Source organism: Thalassophryne amazonica, chromosome 17 (genome assembly GCF_902500255.1).
Source record: "Thalassophryne amazonica chromosome 17, fThaAma1.1, whole genome shotgun sequence".
Taxonomy (NCBI): domain Eukaryota; kingdom Metazoa; phylum Chordata; class Actinopteri; order Batrachoidiformes; family Batrachoididae; genus Thalassophryne; species Thalassophryne amazonica.
In genome coordinates, this window is record NC_047119.1 from 68584513 (window position 1) to 68609084 (window position 24572).

General features: G+C 41.5%; 1 protein-coding gene across 1 annotated transcript in view; it reads right to left on the reverse strand.

The window, feature by feature from the left end:
- Positions 1-24572, reverse strand: part of cdk9 (cyclin-dependent kinase 9 (CDC2-related kinase)) — a 50322-nt gene that overhangs the window by 14549 nt on the left and 11201 nt on the right. Inside the window, exons 4-5 of the mRNA XM_034192332.1 lie at positions 12552-12642; positions 2160-2326 (exon numbers count right to left, since the gene is read on the reverse strand). Coding sequence (XP_034048223.1) covers positions 2160-2326; positions 12552-12642 — 258 coding nt within the window. The remainder of the gene's footprint in view (positions 1-2159; positions 2327-12551; positions 12643-24572) is intronic.

Consider the following 24572-nt stretch of genomic DNA (forward strand, 5'->3'; position numbering starts at 1 on the left):
AAGAAAGAGGAGAAGGGTCTACAAGATGTGTGCATGTTTGCGGCATGTGTATACCTGAAGGCTTGGACTATGGCTCCTCTAGCAGGAAGTGCACCTTATAGTGACTTTCTACTGCTGAAATCATTTCTTGCTTATGCTGAAATCAATCCAGCGATATCAAAGGCTGCGTCGCTCAAGTTATCCAATCACTTATGGTACCTGTCACCTCAGCTAGTTGGATTAGCCTTTGACAGCAGGGTAACTTCAGCAACCATGAGACAGATGGCAAATGCCATAAAATGTGAGGCGGTTCAGCAGGACCATACCAAACGTGTAACTGTGGACCTGCAAACATTCATGGAAAAGAATTTTGAAGATTTCTTCTCGAAAAAGTCCATGACCTTGTTTGAACAGATGGAAATACCACATGTATTTCTGACTGCGGACCCAGACTTGTGGGAGTCACAGGAGGACTACCAGCAAGCAGCAGAGACAGTTTGTGCCTTGAGTGTGGTGAATGACCATGCAGAGCGTGGGGTGGCTCTCATTCAAGAACTCAGTGGTCTTATAACCAAAGATGAGTCACAGCTTCAGTTTTTATTGCAAATGGTTGAGCAGCACAGGCGGGCTTATCCTGACAGCAAGAAAGAGACACTGACAAGACTGCCAAGTCCATCTGTGTAGATTTTTACAGTGTGGATTCTGCAAAAAGACTCTTAATGTTACTATTGTAGTATTGTCCTGAACTGTTGTAGATGTGAACTATAGTGTTTAGTGTTTACTTGTAATTAAAAAAATATTTGAGTTGAAATATTATAATTGCCATACAAGGTAACTGGCTGTTAACCTTAAATTTTTGTATTATAAAAATATCTTGCGTTTTTTAAATATCAGAATAATTTGCTATTTTTGAGGCCACTGGGCTACCTCTAAATATAACAGTAAGAGGCTGAAACTTTTTTCCAATGTTTTTAGATAAGGAGAAAAACGTTTAGAGAGTAAGACTTCAGAAAATCACAATTTTAATTTTTTTGGCCATTTAAGCTCCACCCTACCTAACAGCAATACAGAATTAAAAACAGAAGTAAAAGAATAAAACAGATAAAATAAAAACTATTCATAAGAAAGAAAATAAAAATAGGTTTTAAGTCAACTCAAAAATGTCTGTGGACTCCGACTGCCTCACGGTTGCAGGAAGACCGTTCCACAGAACGGGTGCACGATAAGAAAAAGCTCTTTGACCCACTGACACAGAAAACCTGTAAAGCCTACTTTTAGTACACAAAAAAAAATTCACAAGAGTTCAATCAATCAATCAATCAATCAATTTTTTTTTTTTTATATAGCGCCAAATCACAACAAACAGTTGCCCCAAGGCGCCTTAAATTGTAAGGCAAGGCCATACAATAATTATGTAAAACCCCAACGGTCAAAACGACCCCCTGTGAGCAAGCACTTGGCTACAGTGGGAAGGAAAAACTCCCTTTTAACAGGAAGAAACCTCCAGCAGAACCAGGCTCAGGGAGGGGCAGTCTTCTGCTGGGACTGGTTGGGGCTGAGGGAGAGAACCAGGAAAAAGACATGCTGTGGAGGGGAGCAGAGATCGATCACTAATGATTAAATGCAGAGTGGTGCATACAGAGCAAAAAGAGAAAGAAACAGTGCATCATGGGAACCCCCCAGCAGTCTACGTCTATAGCAGCATAACTAAGGGATGGTTCAGGGTCACCTGATCCAGCCCTAACTATAAGCTTTAGCAAAAAGGAAAGTTTTAAGCCTAATCTTAAAAGTAGAGAGGGTGTCTGCCTCCCTGATCTGAATTGGGAGCTGGTTCCACAGGAGAGGAGCCTGAAAGCTGAAGGCTCTGCCTCGCATTCTACTCTTACAAACCCTAGGAACTACAAGCAAGCCTGCAGTCTGAGAGCGAAGCACTCTATTGGGGTGATATGGTACTACGAGGTCCCTAAGATAAGATGGGACCTGATTATTCAAAACCTTATAAGTAAGAAGAAGAATTTTAAATTCTATTCTAGAATTAACAGGAAGCCAATGAAGAGAGGCCAATATGGGTGAGATATGCTCTCTCCTTCTAGTCCCCATGGATTCTGTTGTGAAAAGCAGATGCAAAGTTCAATGTTCTGTAAAAACTAAATGCAGCAGAAGAGTTGAGTCAGTCTGACCTTGTTTCTGTGAATGTAGTAGAGTCCATTCAGCAGCATCTGCATGACCTTCTTGATCTCTGCCAGAGTGAACTTGACATTGGCGTTGCTCAGCAGTCCAGCCAGGTCGTGCTCACAGAAGTCGAACACCAGATAGATGCTGCCTTTGTACCTGTTGAACTGAGTCGCTGGAAGAAACGAAGCACCAACTTAATATAGTCGCTGCAAACACCACGCACTCCGTTCATAGATCAGCTGACCTGGCCACTGAAGAACAGCCACCTCCCACATCCACTGCTGCAAAAACCTTTACATTTTAAATCTCTCATGGCATTAAAATAATAAGAATTCCAACTTCTTTATATTAACATCTCAAATTATGCCCTTTAAACTCACAGGGAACATCTCATAAAATAAAAATATCAAAGTGAAAAACCCAAATGCCTATACATGACTCCATTATTATGACAAAATCATTACCTTTGAAGCCAGTTTTATTTATAGCCAGGCAGGGGGTGGATACGTCAATATTTTCAAGTCACAGAATGTGTCTAATGCCGCATTCACACCGGGTGCGACGTGAGCGACAGCAGCAACAGGTTGCCATGTAATCCCTATGAAAGGACACGTGGCGCCAAGCCACGCAGTGCAACGCAAATGAAGCGATTGGCACGTTTGTGGCGCAATATTGCGTTGCGTCACGTTGCCCTCCTCCCCACGCTGAAAAATCTGAACTTTTTTGTCTTGTCGCGCCGTGATGACCAATCAGGGACTGAATATGTAGTGACGTTGAGATGTCTGAAGTTTGACTGAGTTGGATGTGAACATGTCCTGTCTCTGGTAGCCAGCCTGTGAGCAGGACGTATGTCCCTTTTGTCCTTTATTTCACAATTATGACAGTTTGGGGGAAGAGCGAGCAGCAGCTCCACAGCAGGGGGAGCGGGTTTCCCCCGCCCCACGTGCGAGCGAATTGTCCGTGAAGATTATTTTATTTATTAACTACACAGATGTATAATAAAACAAATGGTGACTGGTTTCTAAACAATTATTTTGGGGAAGAGTGAGGAGCAGCCCCACAGCAGGCAGTGGAGGGTTTTTTTTGTTTTTTTTAATTGTTTACATGTGCGTGCGTGAACGGGACAGGAGGTCCTCAAACTGGATCCTGCAGAGGTGGAAGGACCGCTGAAAGCGGCTGTCATCCAGATGTAGCTCCTGCAGCAAATAATGATACTTCCTGAATTGGGAACGTCTCAAGATGTTTGTCCGCTTTCCACAACAACTCGCTCCGTGTGATCAAAAGGTCCATCATGTTAACTTCACTGACAACCAGAGCCGGCGAGCGGAATGGAAGCTCCTCCTATTTGATAACACACTGGGGTGAATTTTCGCAGCGAAAGCAGAGCGACACACCGGGCGATGGTGGCACGCCTGTCGCCACGTGACCGACGTGAATTTGTGGCATCTGGTCACGCCCAGTGTGAACGTGCCATTAGATTTCATTAACACAAAAACGCAGGCTTGTGCAAATTTCAGAATTTAATTCAGTGTCTCCCAAATTCCAATTCAATTCCATGAATTGGAATTGAGCTTGCAAACAGGAAGCAGAATTGCAATTCAAATTCAAATTGAAGGAAGTAGAATTGACATTCCAATTGATCATTTTGGTCAATTCCAGAATCATGCTTTTCATACATCACTGTTTTACATACTTCATACAAATATTACTATGAATATCATGTACACATAATTTAATTAGTGCAAAAGTTTCTAATCAACAATTAAGAATAAAAGCATCATCTTAACCCTCTAGGGGCCGAGGGCATTTTTTTTGGACAGTTCACTCGCCTGACATAAATGTTTTATTATTGCTGTGGACACCAGGAAACCACTGAGCCACCAGCAAGTACTGCAATACTCCAAACTGTGCCACCATCAAGGCAACTTGAAATTTCAAATGGCATCTACAAGTTAAGAGATTTGTTATTTGACAGCCATGGCATTAATGTTGGGATAATAACTCAAAAACTAATGTCTTAAAAATTACTCACTTCTTGGATATTCTATCTCATCATCATCAGACTAATTAAACCCACATGAGCTTTCCCCAAGTCTGAACCTTCTTATTCAACCTTGGCACATCTCTTCACAGCAAATCACTCTTGTAGGCAGAATCTGAGCATTGTGGTTGATTTCAATCTTTTGATTCTGTAAAGCTTCTTTGTGACAGTCTCTGTTAAAAGCGCTATATACATAAAATTTAACTGAGTTTATTACTCAAAGGCCTCCCACATTCAAATCAACATCATGTGACGTCCGTATAATTAAGCAACTGGTTAGACTACAGCAGAGAATCCAGTAGTCTTGACTAGGGATGTCCCGATCCGATCACGTGGTTTCAGACTAGATCGAAATTGGACGTTGCATCCCGATCAGGAATCGGATATAGATTTTATCCTCATTATTTTGATCAGCGCTATTTCAGGCTCATTATTGCAGATTAATGGGCCTTTCACATGTCGGAAGCGTCAGAGGAGTGAGACGTTGCTTTTTAGAGGTATCAGAAGTGTCACTTTAGCTCTGCTTTTGACGTGACGCTTCTGACGGGAGCACGCACTGCCGCTTGTCGGCAGGCTGACGCGGTCAAAGTTCAACCCAATCTTTTTTTTTTTTAATTGAACAAAAGAAAAAAACATAAGTTCAACCGGCCAGAGGTGGGGGGAGTTACGCGTGCAAAGTTTCTTTCGCAGAACTGCTGTTTGTGTTTACGCGCTCAGCCTGACGCCTCGATGGATGACAAGAGGATGATGGACACTTTCCCACCGAATCTCTTGCTCACTCATCCTTCCGTGCGCAGCAGGACCCGGTGCTGACCAAGTCCTCAGGACGCCGATCTGTCATCTGATTAACAAAAAGAAAAAAAACAAATTGTCCTGTGATCGTTTGTCTGCAAAACGGAGCGAGAGATGGCGTTGTGCATACGAGCGACGTGCACACTCATCACATTTAGGAGCGCGTCTTAAAGAGCTTCCGTCTTCATTCACGTTCACTGCGCTGCTCTGAAGTTGTTGAACACTGATAAAGCATCAGAGGTACACTGAGGACTGTCAGGACACAAACGTAAGTTGTTTTTTTTTTTCCTTTTACTTTTCAAGTTGACTTTTGAACTTTTGACGCTCTGAGCTGTGACGCAGCTTCGCGCTGTCCAATAGGAACGACGCGTCGGGCCAAAACACGGAAGACTAGTGGCAGAAACCACTGATCTGTACAAATGGTAAATGGACTGCATTTATATAGCACTTTTCCATTTGCATCAGACACTCAAAGCGCTTTACAATTAGACATCACATTCACCCCTATGTCAGGGTGCTGCCATACAAGGTGCTCACTACACACCGGGAGCAACAGGGGATTAAAGACCTTGCCCAAGGGCCCTTAGTGATTTTCCAGTCAGGCGGGATTTGAACCACAGATCAGTGCAGAAACCACATGTCTGAAGAAAAATCTTTGGAAATGTTTTTTGTTTGATACCTCAAAATTTCTGATTACTGTTTAAAAAAAGTTTAGAACACTTGTAATTAAAATAGCTAAATCAATAAATGGTTCTTGAGAAACCTTTAAACTAAATAATTTCTTGTTTAACATAAGGAACCTCTGACATTTATTTTTAGACAAATAACATGGAAATTTGTACATTTTTTAAGTCTGGTAGATTATTACTTGATTGTTCAAGCTACCTCAAGGAGAAGTGCACTGTTTAAGTGATAAATAAAATAAGGTGATTAAAATGAAATTATTATATATTTAGCATTTGTTCATTGTTCATTCAGTTTTTTAAAGTATCGGATCGGGACTCGGTATCGGCAGATACTCAAAATCAGATGACTCGGAATCGGATCAGGGCCAAAAAAACCTGATCGGGACATCCCTAGTCTTGACCAACAGTGCTCGGGAGCAGTGTTGCCAAAGTAACTTTGAAAAGGTACTTTAGTTACTTCATACAGTTACTCCATTGGCAGCTGTGGACAACATGTCAGCAGCTGCCGAATGTAACTAATAAAGTAACTAGTAATCTACCTTGGATATTTTTAAGATTGAGTCATCAGGAAAGTAACTATTAGTTACTTTCCTGATTTGGCAAATACAATGGATAAGTCAAATAAGTTATGCAGCTGTCACACTATGACAATTTATTCAGCATATGCTGACAGCCCCGTTTTCACCATGTGGTCTGGGTAAATGGACTGCATTTATACAGCACTTTACCATCTGCTGACTCTCCAAGAAAGAGGGATAATTAGCCAAAAAAAAAAAAAGTCAGCGACCACTATTTATCACATGTACGTGGATAGACTTACAATGATGAATACTTTGTGTTGTTAACTGGGACAGTCGCTCAGCTACACTAGTGAGAACCCAGAGATGGCTACAACTGACCTACTGTGGTGACCCGTAACAGGACCAGCCAAAAGAGGAAGAAGATTATTATTATTAGTAGTAGTAGTAAGTAATAGTAGCAGCATGAAAAATGTCTTCAAAACTGAACCTTTAATCAAGAGGTGTTGTGGAGGGCACGTCCTCCCCACAACACCCTCTCCCTCTCCAGATGCACCCCTGGTTTACAGTCTGAGCAGGAACAATCAAGAGTCTGTGTATGTATGTGGAAAACCTGAACTGACAGAGGTAAGAAGTAGCGATGTACCGATACCACTTTTTTTCCAGACCGAGTAAAAGTACATACATTTTGGTACTCGTCGATACAGAGTACCGATAAGAATACTTAATGATACCATTACAGTTTTATGATGACTTTGAAAACATGAAGATTCAGTAAGGTATGTCTTCTATAATATATTCCAGTTCTAAAGGTAGAACTATATTAGTGTATACTAAGGTATATCTATAAAAGGAAGAGTAGAATAGAGTAGAGCCACTTAGGTGCCTGGTCTTGAGAACCAGGGATGGTAGGTTGAAAAGCTTTTTTTTTTTATCCCATTGGAACTCTCCCTACCCACCCAAGCGGCTCAAGAAAATGTTTTACTCAGCAGTTGTTCCTTACTTTTTGACTTTAACTGCTACCAATATCATTAGCTTTGTTTTATTTACAAGCAATTCACTTACGTCATGTAGCTTCACTTTTGACTACAACAAATTGTGCTTTAACATTAACTGTGTGTATCTTAAACATGACACTGCCAGACATCTCACTGAAATGTAACCTGTGGACTTCAGGACTACAAAAACATACAACACCATTAACTGAACTGAAACTGTCCATCAATAACTATGTCTGAGGACTAAAAGCCTTTTTTGAAAATGTGAGGGCAGATTTTTTTTGATGAAAAGAAGCTTCACTGTGTTATCAGCTCTTTTTTTAATCTACAATGTGAAACACTGAGCTAAACAGTTTTTAACTGTGCACACTATGTTTTAAACTTTTAATTAAATATGTACTAAAACTCTTGTGAATATATTCTCTGGGTTTATAGACGTTATTGTGTTTGCATTTGTTAAATTCCACGCATCTTAAATGTAGCAGACATGGATCATCTGGAATTTTGTTTTGGCAAGTTTTCACGGTCTCTACTGCCATCTACTGGCCAGTAGTGTTCATGGCAGTATTTGTCCTGAAGCTGGGCAGACACTGTATGATACTTTTAATCACTGTACTCTGTTCCAGTTCAAACTGTACCACAGAACCACACGGTGTAAAATTCACAGCGCACAATTATGTTCTCACACACCTTGTACGTTCAAAAACCACACACCAGACTTGTGTTTCCAGAAGCAAAACATAAGCTTTTTTTTCAAACTTAATTTACAAAAACTCAGTTATCTGTAACTTCCGATACATTTTTGGGTGGTTTATCGTTTTATCTTTATCAAAGATAACTTAAGTTATCTGATAATCTGTTATCGAAGTAAATGTTTTGGTTATCTGTGCCCACCACTGCCGGTAACCTACACAAATACAAACCATAAATGTTTCCCCCTCCCAAAGGTGGAACATACAACCCCAATTCCATTGAAAGTTGGGATGTTGTGTAAAATGTAAATAAAAACAGAATACAATGATTTGGAAATCCTCTTCAACCTATATTCAATTGAACACACTACAAAGACAAGATATTTAATATTCAAACTGATAAACTTTGTTTTTGTGGAAATATTTGCTCATTTTGAAATGGATGCCTGCTAGAGATGGGATTTATGGCTCTTTGGGGGGATCTGGATCTTTATGGCTCGTTCCTTTCAAAGAGCCGTTCAAAAAACTGGCTCATATGGCTTTTTTTTTTTTTTTTTTAGTATTTTAGGCTTAATTATCAATTTCCGCCATGTGCGCATTCATGGTGGTGCATGCTGCAGCGTGCATGCGCACTTTGCCATTACAATGCATTCTGGTTAGAAATTCCTAGCGCCATTTGTGACATAAATTAATAATTAAGCCTAAAAATATTGAGAGCGAGAGAGAAATGAGCCATCTCAATGTCACTTTTCAAATTTGCTCCTCCATTCTGTGTCTCCCTACCTTTTCTGCCAGCAGTGGACAACATGAATCCTTGGGGAGAACAGCACGCTCAGGCAAAAGACTGGTGTTGACTGACTGAAATCTCATTCCAAACGAGAAGAGAACAGGGAATAGAAACCTGACATTAAACCAAACCTGTTGTTGCTTAAAGTAGCCAGTAGATGGCGTTAACGCATTGTAAATAACCAAGGAAACCCATACTGAGAAACACAAAAATGATTGAAAGGTCATTAAGACCAACACCATTTGTTTTTGTTCTTTCCATATATTTTTTGATTTTGAAGGTTTTTGTATTGCACATGTTCTTTTTTCTATTCACTTTAAATCTGATATCACAGCCATTATCCACCATTATCTGAGTTTGAATTATTTGGAAATACTGATTATAACCCCATTATAATAATATGTTGAAAAGAATTTTGGTCTGAATTCATTGTAAATATTCCACTAGGTGGTACAACATCCCTCTGCCTAGACATCAATACTGTGGATTTACCTTGTACATAGATGTATATGTGAAGGCACATGCTGCCTGTTCCCCTCCCCCCGTAGCTGCTCTTTTCTAACCGCAACTGGATGTTCCTGGGAGCTGTGTGAAACAAACACGCATGAAAAAAAAAATGGACAAAAAGAATGGCTCCCGCGCTGCCGCAACTCGGCTCCCTTCGTTCATATTAAAGAGCCATTCAAAAGAATTTGCTCGTTCGCAAACGTCACAACACGTTTCAAAAAAGCTGTGATGTAACACAGTGTTATGTTTACCACTGTGTTACATCACCTTTCCTTCTAACAACACTCAATAAGCGTTTGGGAACTGAGGAACCTAATTGTTGAAGCTTTGTACGTGAAATTCTTTCCCATTCTTCCTTGAAGTACGACTTCAGTTGTTCAACAGTCCGGGGTCTCCGTTGTCGTATTTTGCGCTTCATAATGCGCTACACATTTTCAATGAGCGACTGGTCTGGACTGCAGGCAGGCCAGTCTAGTACCTGCACTCTTTTACTACAAAGCCACGCTGTTGTAACACATGCAGAATGTGGCTTGGCATTGTCTTGCTGAAATACGCAGGGACGTCCCCAAAAAAGACGTTGCTTGGATGGCAGCATGTGTTGCTCCAAAACCTGGATGTAGCTTTCAGCACTGATGGTGCCATCACAGATGTGTAAGTTGCACTAACACACCCCCATACCATCACAGACGCTGGTAACAATCTCGATGGTCTTTTTCCTCTTTTGTCCAGAGGACAAGACATCCATGATTTCCAAAAACAAAATGTGGACTCGTCAGACCACAGCACACTTTTCCACTTTGCGTCTGTCCATTTCAAATGAGCTTGGGCCCAGAGAAGGCGGCAGCGTTTCTGGATGTTGATGTATGGCTTTTACTTTGCATGGTAGAATTTAACTGGCACTTGTAGATGTAGTGACGACTGTGTTAACTGACAATGGTTTTTCTGAAGTGTTCCTGAGCCCACGCGGTAAGATCCTTTACACAATGATGTCAGTTTTTAATGCAGCGCAGCCTGAGGGATCAAAGGTCACGGGCATTCAGTGTTGGTTTTCGGCCTTGCCGTGTACATGTAGAAAGTTCTCCAGATTCTCTGAATTTTCTGATTATATTAAGGACTGTAGATGATGAATTCATAAATTCCTTGCAATTAAATGTTGAGAAACATTCTTCTTAAACTGTTGGACTATTTTTTCACGCAGTTGTTCACAAAGTGGTGATCCTAGCCCCATCTTTGCTTGTGAACGGCTGAGCCTTTTAGATATGCTCCTTTTATACCCAATCATTACACTCACCCGTTTCCAATTAACCTGTTCACCTGTGGAATGTTCCAAACAGGCGTTTTTTGAGCATTCATCAACTTTCCCAGTCTTTTGTTGCACCTGTCCCAGCTTTTCTGAAATGTGTTGTAGGCATCGATTTCAAAATGAGCAAATATTTGCACAAAATTAATAAAGTTTATCAGTTTGAACATGAAATATCTTGACTTTGTGGTGTATTCAGGTTTTAGAGGATTTGCAAGTCATTGTATTCTGTTTTTATTTACAATTCACACAACGTCCCAACTTGGGGTTGGAATTGGGGTTGTAATATTGATAAGCACAGCGTGCGTGCACACCCACACACTGTGGGTGGGTGTGCCGCGCATTTCCATGACACACTGAGGCAAACTGAGTAATTTTAGCTTTATTTTTTTATTTGTGTATAATGGGATCATGTCCTCACGTTTAGACAGAACAGCCTGAAGCCTGTGCTAACTGAGCCATTAACGAGGAGCAGTGACTCCTTGCACAAATCGAAGCGTGTGGAGGTTCTAAAAACAGCGCCACAGACATTCCGTTGCAGACTAAGGCGGTCTGCCAACGGTCTGAACACCCACACCAAGAGTTGAAACTCACCACCTGATAGACAATCTCCGTGAACTGTGATCTGAGTTCTGATGGAGGAACTAACGCAAAGTACCGAAGTCACAGAGGAACTTTTTTCAGTCACACGAGGAATTAAAGTACTTTTAGATGCTATGTTCCAAACTCAGGAGGCTTTGTGTGGATTATTCATCAGGATCATATGATGATGAATTCCGTAAACAGGTAAGATTTTTTTTTTTTATTTACTGTGTGTGTGTGTGTGTGTGTGCGAATATACTCCGCATGATGGACAGCGGCTTTTAGACAATTAATGGGCAGCATTGATGGACGTATTTGACTTATGACGAAATTACATGAAAGCCTGTAAAAACCCATAAATTAGCTGCATTATTGTTAAAGCCGCAGCATTCAAAATGTATGAATAAAGTAGCGTTTATAGTCCAGAAATTTCAGAGCGTGAAAATCCCACAGAGAGGTTGACATCATGCTGTCGTGAAGTGGTATCGGGTCACAGAGTATCAGATACATTTTATGATTACAAGTATGAGTAAATGAATACGGGATCAGAATGATACTGGTATCAGGATCAGCGCATCCCTAGTTAGAAGTTTTTATGTGCGTATTTTGCATCATTTTATCATTAGGAGATTTTAGCTGTATTATGGGTGGAAAAAAAGCGTTTGTTGTTAATGCATTATGGATCTACAGCTGTGTTTTTAGTTTAACCACAGCGAGGACACTCAGGGCAGAGTTTGAAAGAAAAGACAAGATATGATTGTAAAACTCTGCCCTCTGCCCGTTCTGTCATAAAAAAAAAACAAACAAAAGCAAAATTGTTTTTTGAACATTCTGAAAGCGGTAATTTTATACGTTGTGCTCAGCTTTGATTTTTTTTTTCCCCTAATCAGGACAGCGCAAAACCTGTCTTTTGCAGCCCAATTGACAGAAATCCATTGCGACGGTGGAGAATTTTAGTGCCTGTATATAAAGAACATAAGGAAAGGCCTACTTTTATTACATTTTAAATTATATATTCTGATGCAACACTGATTCATAAATTTTTTTCCCCTTTTATTTAGAACCTTTGCTCAAAGGTTTAATAAAGCATGTTTAAAAAAAGAGAGACTGATGTCTAAGTATCCAATAGTTACTGAAGTTTAATTTAAACTTAGTAACACTTTTTAACTGTGAATTTTCTTCAAATACAACTTCAGATTTCAATATCAATGAATCAAAAACTAAATTGAAGATAAAAATACACACGTCAGAATTTAAACTGGAAAGTGCCACCCTCTCCCTGAAGGAGACCACACCTCAAAAAGGCAAGATGGTTTCATCACTGCCTAAACTGCAGAGCAACAAAGAGCACCAGAGGAGGAAACAACATTTAATCTGTAAAAGAAACAGTTAATTGTTATGAGCACAGCCACCTGTGGAAACTAAGTCAAAATATTTTGTTTCATCACAAAGGACTAATAAGTTTGTAAAGCAGAGTCTAAGTGTAGTACCAACCTTTAGTCCTGCAGATTTCGATCAGATTGACCACGTTCTCATGTTTGAGCAGCTGAAGGATCTTGATCTCTCTCAGAGCTGTGATTGGGAACTGAAACAACAAAACACCAGAGACTTCTAAATATGTAATCATATGGTCACACATGAAAGTTGAATGACTGGTTTATCTTATAAAAAGGCCAAGAGTTTGAAATCTGCCATTTAATTACACATTAAACTGCATCATTAGCAGCATTCCAGTCAAATGTGGTAAAGGTCACACTGGGAATACCTGCTGGGAACCAAAGTATTCCAGTTCAGCCAAACGTGCCTCATTTTGTGACCGTGTACACAGCGCTGGGTAAACTGACTACACACTCTTTACAACTTGTGTCAATCTGCTCAATTATGATTAACATACACACACACACACGTTTTCCAGGGTTCTCTCCAAAAATTTTTAGTATAGCGGTGCTGTCAGCAACTACCACCCAAAGCAAAGCGCCACGCGGGGTCCTATCCGACCTTGCGTCCTAATCTCACTGTTTCGCTGTTGTGAATCTCACGCCGTCTCGTGGTCCGTGAATCACGCGAGAGGTCGGTTTCAGCAGAGTTCCAGTTCAGGGCAAAGTGTAAACAAACCAATAAGACAACATCGAGGCACAACAGAAGTTCATCACAGGTGCTACAACGCGTCATCACAACTGCCTGTGAACTCGCTGAATCAACACCATCCACATCCTCGCTTTGCCATTGTTTACATGCGTTGTGAGATGCAGGAAGTCTGGGAAATGTTAAAATACCGAATTCCTAAGACAAAAATAAAAATCTTAAAGTACCTGTGAGACTCTGTGCTGAATTGTTTATTAGTGAAATTAATCTAATGTTTGTTTCACTGACACACTGTATACATGTTATGAATGTGCAATAAACTTCTTTGGAAGAAAAAGAAAAAAACATACAGGAAGACCATTTAAAATGTGGGTGATTTCAGACTTTTTTTTTAAAGACACATTACCCCTGCATAATTTTCAATTTGAAAACTTTGAATTCCCAAGTCACAATCATCAGGCTGGGGGCATTGACCTCAAAGTGAAATTCTCACCTTGTCCCCTTTGACACTCCTCTATAAATAAAAAAGTAAATAAATAAAACAAAAACTTGCGCCTTCCTTCTTGCAAGAAGAATGGAAAAATAACCCCCCAAATTATGTTTTAGATCTAAACAAAATAAGCCACAAACAAGTACATGTCAGAGTATGTCTCGGTACCTCATTTCCATGTTATTTAACGTCCAAATTTAGCAACACAAATTATTTTACAAGTCTGTCTGTGCACATGAGGTAATAAATAGTGGTCACTGACATATTTTATTGCCAATTATCCAGAGTCAACAGGTGCATTTCCTGAAAACGTCTTACTTGGCGTTCAGCTCCGTCACTGGAAATTTCTGAAGTGTATCCACATTTACAAGGTACTCTGCACTGGAAACATCTCGGCGTGTGATGCACAATTTAGGAAAAGCAAAACATCCTGATGGCCGACAGAGCAAAATGAACGCTGCTACGTCCGATAAAGCTTCTGAGCTTTCATTCAATAGTACTGGCTCGGGTTTACACAGGATACACAGAGAGGAGGCGACACACTTCACCCTGAAACACTTAACTTTTTTAGAATCTGTGAAGATTTTGGATCCTAATGTGCAGTGACCTGCTGTTTGTGTCACAAGATGCTATTTTACTGCCGCTGTGAACGCGCAAATGGAATGTCTCGATAATGGAGTTTTCATCTAACGTGCCAGAGTTGTGAGAAAACTTTGTGAGGACCTCTGTGACAACTGCTAGTGATCATGTGTGATCCGTGCGTTACATAATCTTTGGTGGACTTCACATACAATCCCTGGCAAAAATTATGGAATCACCGGCCTCAGAGGATGTTCATTCAGTTGTTTAATTTTGTAGAAAAAAAAAAGCAGATCACAGACATGACACAAAACTAAAGTCATTTCAAATGGCAACTTTCTGGCTTTAAGAAACACTATAAGAAATCAAGAAAAAAAAGATTGTGGCAGTCAGTAACGGTTACTTTTTTAGACCAAGCAGAGGAAAAAAATATGGAATCACTCAATTCTGAGGAAAAAATTATGGAATCACCCTGTAAATTTTCATCCCCCAAATTAACACCTGCATCAAATCAGATCTGCTCGTTGACATTGACCCTATGCCATGACATTGACCCTATGTGTCTTTTTGCAAGGAATGTTTTTGCAGTTTTTGCTCTATGGCAAGATGCATTATCATCTTGAAAAATGATTTCATCATCCCCAAACATCCTTTCAATTGTCTAAAATATCAACAAACTTGTGCATTTATTGATGATGTAATGACAGCCATCTCCCCAGTGCCTTTACCTGACATGCAGCCCCATATCATAAATGACTGTGGAAATTTACATGTTCTCTTCAGGCAGTCATCTTTATAAATCCCATTGGAACGGCACCAAACAAAAGTTCCAGCATCATCACCTTGCCCAATGCAGATTCGAGATTCATCACTGAATATGACTTTCATCCAGTCATCCACAGTCCACAACTGCTTTTCCTTAGGCCATTGTAACCTTGTTTTTTTCTGTTTAGGTGTTAATGATGCCTTTCGTTTAGCTTTTCTGTATGTAAATCCCATTTCCTTTAGGCGGTTTCTTACAGTTCGGTCACAGACGTTGACTCCAGTTTCCTCCCATTCGTTCATTTGTTTTGTTGTACATTTTTCGATTTTTGAGACATATTGCTTTAAGTTTTCTGTCTTGACGCTTTGATGTCTTCCTTGGTCTACCAGTATGTTTGCCTTTAACAACCTTCCCATGTTTGTATTTGGTCCAGAGTTTAGACACAGCTGACTGTGAACAACCAACATCTTTTGCAACATTGCGTGATGATTTACTCTCTTAAGAGATTGATAATCCTCTCCTTTGTTTCAATTGACAGCTCTCGTGTTGGAGCCATGATTCATGTCAGTCCACTTGGTGCAACAGCTCTCCAAGGTGTGATCACTCCTTTTTAGATGCAGACTAACGAGCAGATCTGATATGATGCAGGTGTTAGTTTTGGGGATGAAAATTTACAGGGTGATTCCATAATTTTTTCCTCAGAATTGAGTGATTCCATAATTTTTTCCTCTGCTTGGTCTAAAAAAGTAACCATTACTGACTGCCACAATCTTTTTTTCTTGATTTCTTATAGTGTTTCTTAAAGCCAGAAAGTTGCCATTTGAAATGACTTTAGTTTTGTGTCATGTCTGTGATCTGCTTTTTTTCTACAAAATTAAACAACTGAGTGAACATCCTCCGAGGCTGGTGATTCCATAATTTTTGCCAGGGGTTGTATTTAATCTTGGAAATCATTCTCCAAGTGCGTAAGTGTCCTGTTCAGGCTTTTTTTCCCCCCTTTTGTGTTTTATTCTCCTCAGTGGAGCTGGTAGGCTTTATTTTTATTTTACTTTGAGAGTCTAGCTTGATGTGTGTGCCTGTAATGGAGCAGCACGCACTGTGTCACGCACTACACACCTCAGCTGTTTTTCAGGCTGTCAGACAGTCTGATCTGTCTGACCACACAGACTTCTTAGATTTTTTACAGTTCAATTGATGACGACATTTATAAGCATACACAAAGCCTCCACCAGACTGTTTCTAACAGGCTGCATTCATGATTAATGGATGTGCACAAAGTTTTCTCATAGTGGAAAGCAGCTGTTGCTTTTATCGTGACTGCTTCAAAATGAAGTTACCACTTAAAACCCAGCCATAACATGACATCACACGTGTGAATTTTACAATTAATCTGCAGCTCCATTTGTAATATTAGCAGCTACATCCCATTCAAGCATGCGCTGGGACGTTTTTTTCTCAAAGTTACAGTAGAGTTCAGATTAATAGTAGTGCTATGTGACTAAAAAGATTAATCTAGGTTTTGAGTATTTCTTATTGTTACATGGGAAACAAGGTACCAGTAGATTCAGTAGATTCTCACAAATCCAACAAGACCAAGCATTCATGATATGCACACTCTTAAGGCTATGAAATTGTGCTATTAGTAAAAAAAAGAAAAAAGAAAAGGGGGTGTTCACAATAATAGTAGTGTGGCATTCAGTCAGTGAGTTTGTCAATTTTGTGGAACAAACAGGTGTGAATCAGGTGTCCCTATTTAAGGATGAAGCCAGCACCTATTGAACATGCTTTTCTCTTTGAAAGCCTGAGGAAAATGGGATGTTCAAGACATTGTTCAGAAGAACAGCGTAGTTTGATTAAAAAGTTGATTGGAGAGGGGAAAACATACGCAGGTGCAAAAAAAATAATAGGCTGTTCATCTACAATGCTCTCCAATGCTTTAAGATGGACAAAAAATCCAGAGACGTGTGGAAGTAAACAGAAAACAACCATCAAAATGGATAGAAGAATAACCAGAATGGCAAAGGCTCACCCATTGATCAGCTCCAGGATGATCAAAGAGAGTCTGGAGTTACCCGTAAGTGCTGTGACAGAAGACGCCTGGGTGAAGCTAATTTATTTGCAAGAATCCCCTGAAAAGTCCCTCTGTTAAATAAAAGACATGTGCAGAAGAGGTTACAATTTGCCAAAGAAAACATCAACTGGCCTAAAGAGAAATGGAGGAATATTTTGTGGACTGATGAGAGTAAAATAGCTCTTTTTGGGTCCAAGGGCCACAGACAGTTTGTGAGATGACCCCCAAACTCTGAATTCAAGCCACAGTTCACAGTGAAGACAGTGAAGCACGGTGGTGCAAGCATCATGATATGGGCATGTTTCTCCTACTATGGTGTTGGGCCTATATATCGCATACCAGGTAACATGGATCAGTTTGGATATGTCAAAATACTTGAAGAGGTCATGTTGCCTTATGCTGAAGAGGACATGCCCTTTCAACAAGACAATGACCCCAAGCACACTAGTAAACAAGCAAAATCTTGGTTCCAAACCAACCAAGTTAATGTTTTGGAGTGGCCTGCCCAATCCCTGGACCTAAATCCAATTGAGAACTTGTGGGGTGACATCAAAAAAAGCTGTTTCTGAAGCAAAACCAAGAAATGTGAATGAACTGTGGAATGTTGTTAAAGAATCTTGGAGTGGAATAACAGCTGAAAGGTGCCACAAGTTGGTTGACTCCATGCCTCGCATATGTGAAGAAATCATGTAAAACTGTGGTTATACAACTAAATACTAGTTTAGTGATTCACAGGATTGCTAAAAAGCAGTTTGAACATAATAGTTTTGAGTTTGTAGCTTCAACAGCAGATGCTACTATTATTGTGAACACCCCCTTTTCTACTGTTTTTTTTTTTTTTACTAATAGCCCAATTTCATAGCCTTAAGAGTGTGCATATCATGAATGCTTGGTCTTGTTGGATTTGTGAAAATCTACTGGTACCTTGTTTCCCATGTAACAATAAGAAATATACTCAAAACTTGGATTAATCTTTTTAGTCACATAATCTATTATTCTGAACACTACTGTATGTAAACGCCGTCGTAAACACTCAAATGTTATATTTTGGTGTGACGTTGTTTCAAGGATAGGAAAATTTAAATAATGCACGCCGCTATCCAGCACAAAAATCTCAAAGAATGAAAATATGTTTCAGTACCTCATTTCCGTTCTGCAGTTTTCTTCATAAACCCCCAATCTGGTTGACCCCATGGCAGACAGTGTCGACATAGTCAGTTGTGCAACGGTCTCAACCCCTGTGGTGCACAGCGCCAGCATGCACCACAGGGGTTGAGACGGACCGGCAATAGCAGCGCCTACACATTGGGATGTTTTCTGGCTCCTCCTCCCTGGCTACAAGGGCTGTGGTCCCCACCAAGACAAAGCAAAAAATGCAGAGATCGTCCTCTGATCACCGGACTTTGCATAACGCTTGCGTTTTGTCATGGTTTGTGTCGTCTGGATGCAAACAGGATAAAAAGAGCTGAAGTTGTTTATGTGAAATTTCCCCACAAAAATGGGTTTGCACAGGGTCAGTCTCCCACCAAGTCTCGCACCAAAACATAACGAGATGACGCCACAGTATAGTGGTTCTGCAACTGCAGCAATACGGCATGGCAAAATTATTCGATTGCCTGGGGAAAACCCAGTTTCCATTTTCTTCACCAAAACAAGTGAATGACAGAAATGAATACTCTCCCCATCCTTCCATCCACTTTCAGTCTCCCTGCCTGGGCGTGGTTGACAACCCCTCTGAGGAGTTGGGTTCTGCTCAAGGTTTCTCCCTGTGCTTGCTCTTTTGAGAATGTAGGGTCTTTAGATGCAGAAGCCATCTGGACCAGCTCTGCGTTTAAGATGAGTTCAGCTGATGTTTGTGACTAAAGGTGGGCGGTACACCAGTGAGATAGTGCACCACCAATATGAATTTTGCAATCGAGTCAAGACAGAACATACCATTTTTAGTACTCCAATGAAAAATAACAGATTAAACAATGACACATAATGCAAAATATCCATTAATTTTGAGATCAAACATTTTGTTTTGTGATATTTGTCATGCTTGGAGTGCATTTTTAGCGTGTGTGGTGTACAACCCCTGGCAATAATTATGGAATCACTGGCCTCGGAGGATGTTCATTCAGTTGTTTAATTTTGTAGAAAACAAGCAGATCACAGACGTGACACAAAACTAAAGTCATTTCAAATGGTAAGTTTCTGGCTTTAAGAAACTATAAGAAATCAGGAAAAAAAAATTGTGGCAGTCAGTAACGGTTACTTTTTTAGACCAAGCAGAGGGGGAAAAAAAAATAAAAAATATGGACTTACTCAATTCTGAGGAATAAATTATGGAATCACCCTGTAAATTTTCATGCCCAAAACTAACACCTGCATCAAATCAGATCTGCTCGTTAGTCTGCATCTAAAAAGGAGTGATCACACCTTGGAGAGCTGTTGCACCAAGTGGACTGACATGAATCATGGCTCCAACAGGAGAGATCTCAACTGAAACAAAGGAGAGGATTATCAAACTCTTAAGAGGGTAAATCATCACGCAATGTTGCAAAAGATGTTGGTTGTTCACAGTCAGCTGTGTCTAAACTCTGGACCAAATGCAAACAACATGGGAAGGTTGTTAAAGGCAAACATACTGGTAGACCAAGGAAGACATCAAAGCATCAAGATAGAAAACTTAAAACAATGTCTAAAAAAAAAAAATTGAAAATGCAAAACAAAACAAATGAGGAACGAATGGGAGGAAACTGGAGTCAACGTCTGTGACCAAACTAAGAAATCGCCTAAAGAAAAGGGGATTGACATACAGAAAAGCTAAACGAAAGCCATCATTAACAACTAAATAGAAAATAGAAGGTTACAATGGGCTAAGGAAAAGCAATCGTGGACTGTGGATGAAAGTCATATTCAGTGATGAATCTCGAATCCGCATTGGGCAAGGTGATGATGCTGGAACTTTTGTTTGGTGCTGTTCCAGTGAGATGTATAAAGATGACTGCCTGAAGAGAACATGTAAATTTCCACAGTCATTGATGATATGGGGCTGCATGTCAGGTAAAGGCACTGGGGAGATGGCTGTCATTACATCATCAATAAATGCACAGGTTTATGTTACACTTTTCTTATCCCATCAACTGAAAGGATGTTTGGGGATGATGAAATCATTTTTCAAGATGATAATGCATGTTGCCATAGAGCGACAACATCCATCCATCCATTTTCTTCCACTTTATCCGGAGTGGGGTCGCGGGGGCAGCAGCTCTAGCAAAGCCGCCCAGACCTCCCGATCCGCATACACCTCCCCCAGCTGCTCCAGGGGAACCCCAAGACGTTCCCAAGCCAGCTGAGAGATGTAGTCCCTCCAGCGTGTCCTGGGTCTTCCCCGGGGCCTCCTCCCAGTGGGACATGCCCGGAACACCTCTCCAGCGAGGCGTCCAGGGGGCATCCGGAAAAGATGCCCGAGCCACCTCAACTGACTCCTTTCGACGTGGAGGAGCAGCGGCTCGACTCCGAGCTCCTCCCGAGTGACTGAGCACCTCACCCTATCTCTAAGGGAGCGCCCAGCCACCCTGCGGAGGAAACTCATCTCGGCCGCTTGTACTCGCGATCTCGTTCTTTCGGTCATGAGCCAAATCTCATGACCATAGGTGAGGATCGGAACGTAGATCAATCGGTAAATCGAGAGCTTTGCCCCCCTACTCAGCTCTCTCTTCACCACAACAGTCCAATACAGCGACCGCATCACTGCAGATGCTGCACCGATCCGTCTATCGATCTCACGCTCCATCCGTCCCTCACTCGTGAACAAGACCCCGAGATACTTAAACTCCTCCACTTGAGGCAAGGACACTCCACCGACCTGAAGAGGGCAAAGCACCTTTTTCCGGTCGAGAACCATGGCCTCGGATTTGGAGGTGCTGATTTTCATCCCGGACGCTTCACACTCGGCTGCAAACCACCCCAGTGCACGCTGAAGGTCCCGATTTGACGAAGCCAACAGAACCACATCATCTGCAAAAACAGCAGAGACGAGATTCTGTGGTTTCCAAACCAGACCCCCTCTACACCCTGGCTGCGCCTACAAATTCTGTCCATAAAAATAATGAACAGAACCGGTGACAAAGGGCAGCTCTGGTGACCAACGTGCACTGGAAACAGGTTTGACTTACTACCGGCAATGCGAACCAAGCTCCTGCTGCGGTCGTACAGGGACCGGATAGCCCTTAGCAAAGGACCCCGGACCCCGTACTCCCAGAGCACTCGCCACAGGTTGCCCCGAGGGACACGGTCAAACGCCTTCTCCAGATACACAAAACACATGTGGACTGGTTGGGCAAACTCCCGTGAACCCTCGAGCACCCGATGGAGCATGTAGAGCTGGTCCAGTGTGCCGTGACCAGGACGAAAACCACACTGCTCCTCCTGAATCCGAGGTTCAACCATCGGTCAATCAATCAATCAATTTTTTTTATATAGCGCCAAATCACAACAAACAGTTGCCCCAAGGCGCTTTATATTGTAAGGCAAGGCCATACAATAATTATGTAAAACCCCAACGGTCAAAACGACCCCCTGTGAGCAAGCACTTGGCTACAGTGGGAAGGAAAAACTCCCTTTTAACAGGAAGAAACCTCCAGCAGAACCAGGCTCAGGGAGGGGCAGTCTTCTGCTGGGACTGGTTGGGGCTGAGGGAGAGAACCAGGAAAAAGACATGCTGTGGAGGGGAGCAGAGATCGATCACTAATGATTAAATGCAGAGTGGTGCATACAGAGCAAAAAGAGAAAGAAACAGTGCATCATGGGAACCCCCCAGCAGTCTACGTCTATAGCAGCATAACTAAGGGATGGTTCAGGGTCACCTGATCCAGCCCTAACTATAAGCTTTAGCATAAAGGAAAGTTTTAAGTCTAATCTTAAAAGTAGAGAGGGTGTCTGTCTCCCTGATCTGAATTGGGAGCTGGTTCCACAGGAGAGGAGCCTGAAAGCTGAAGGCTCTGCCTCCCATTCTACTCTTACAAACCCTAGGAACTACAAGTAAGCCTGCAGTCTGAGAGCGAAGCGCTCTATTGGGGTGATATGGTACTATGAGGTCCCTAAGATAAGATGGGACCTGATTATTCAAAACCTTATAAGTAAGAAGAAGAATTTTAAATTCTATTCTAGAATTAACAGGAAGCCAATGAAGAGAGGCCAATATGGGTGAGATATGCTCTCTCCTTCTAGTCCCCGTCAGTACTCTAGCTGCAGCATTTTGAATTAACTGAAGGCTTTTCAGGGAACTTTTAGGACAACCTGATAATAATGAATTACAATAGTCCAGCCTAGATGAAATAAATGCATGAATTAGTTTTTCAGCATCACTCTGAGACAAGACCTTTCTGATTTTAGAGATATTGCGTAAATGCAAAAAAGCAGTCCTACATATTTGTTTAATATATGCTTTGAATGACATATCCTGATCAAAAATGACTCCAAGATTTCTCACAGTATTACTAGAGGTCAGGGTAATGCCATCCAGAGTAAGGATCTGGTTAGACACCATGTTTCTAAGATTTGTGGGGCCAAGTACAATAACTTTAGTTTCATCTGAGTTTAAAAGCAGGAAATTAGAGGTCATCCATGTCTTTATGTCTGTAAGACAATCCTGCAGTTTAGCTAATTGGTGTGTGTCCTCTGGCTTCATGGATAGATAAAGCTGGGTATCATCTGCGTAACAATGAAAATTTAAGCAATACCGTCTAATAATACTGCCTAAGGGAAGCATGTATAAAGTGAATAAAATTGGTCCTAGCACAGAACCTTGTGGAACTCCATAATTAACTTTAGTCTGTGAAGAAGATTTCCCATTTACATGAACAAATTGTAATCTATTAGACAAATATGATTCAAACCACCGCAGCGCAGTGCCTTTAATACCTATGGTCGAATTCTCCTCTCCAGTACTCTGGAATAGACCTTACCGGGGAGGCTGAGGAGTGTGACCCCCCTATAGTTGGAACACACCCCCCTACCCCCCTTCTTAAACAGAGGGACCACCACCCTGGTCTGCCAATCCAGAGGCACTATCCCCGATTGCCACGCGATGTTGCAGAGGCGTGTCAGCCAAGACAGCCCCACAGCATCCAGAGACTTAAGGTACTCAGGACGGATTTCATCCACCCCAGAAGCCTTGCCACTGAGGAGCTTTCTAACCACCTCGGTGACTTCGGCCTGGGTAATGGATGAGTCCGCCTCTGAGTCCCCAGTCTCTGCTTCCTCTTCGGAAGACGTGACGATGGGATTGAGGAGATCCTCGAAGTACTCCTTCCACCGCCCGACAACATCCCCAGTCAGGGTCAACAGCTGCATCCACCTCCTGAGGCGTCGGACGGTTTGCCAGAATCTCGAGGCCGACCGATAGTCCTCCTCCATAGCCTCCCCGAACTCCTCCCAGACCCGAGTTTTTACCTCTGCGACTGCACAGGCTGCGGCACGCTTGGCCTGCCGGTACCTGTCAGCTGCCTCTGGGGTCCCACCTACCAACAAAGATAAGTAGGACTCCAACTGTGAAAACATTCCTTGCAAAAAGACACATAGGGTCAATGTCATGGCCTGCAAATAATCCGGATCTTAATCCAATTGAAAATCTTTGGTGGAAGTTGAAGAAAATGGTCCATGACAAGGTTCCAACCTGCAAAGCTGATCTGGCAACAGCAAGCAGAGAAATTTGGAGCCAGACTGATGAAGAGTACTGTTTGTCACTCATTAAGTCCATGCCTCAGAGACTAAAAGCTGTTATAAAAGCCAGAGGTGGTGCAACAAAATACTAGTGATGTGTTGGGGCGTTCTTTTGTTTTTCATGATTCCATAATTTTTTCCTCAGAATTGAGTGATTCCATATTTTTTCCCCTCTGCTTGGTCTAAAAAAGTAACCGTTACTGACTGCCACAATTGTTTTTCCTGATTTCTTATAGTGTTTCTTAAAGCCAGAAAGTTGCCATTTCAAATGACTTTATTGTGTCATGTCTGTGATCTGCTTTTTTCCTACAAAATCAAACTGAATGAACATCCTCTGAGGGCGGTGATTCCATAATTATTGCCAGGGGTTGTAGTTATTTCATTTATTGATCTATTTTTTGCACCAAAATAATGAGGCGCCTTGGACCAACACTTTTTCTCGTTTTTGTTTTGAACTGCATGAAGACGATCAAAGCGCAGAGCGTGTCAGTCTGATCAAACCTTGATCAGTCTGATGATGATGATGTGGACGTTAATGTTCTGGATGAACGACAGCAGGTGGATCCACCGACATGGCCACAGATCTGCAGTGGATTGGATCGTGCACTTCTCTCTCCAGCTTCTTCAGGACTCAGGCGCTGCAGAGCTTCACCACAGCACTGTGTCCGGGAACATAGAGCAAGGTGCAGACACACATTGCCCCAGCAGTGAGCATTCTCCAAGCACGGAGAACACAGTCCAGGTAGAGACTCCCATACCCCCAGTGTCCAAAACACCTTTTGCTATTTTTTTGTTTGTACTAACACCAATAAAAAA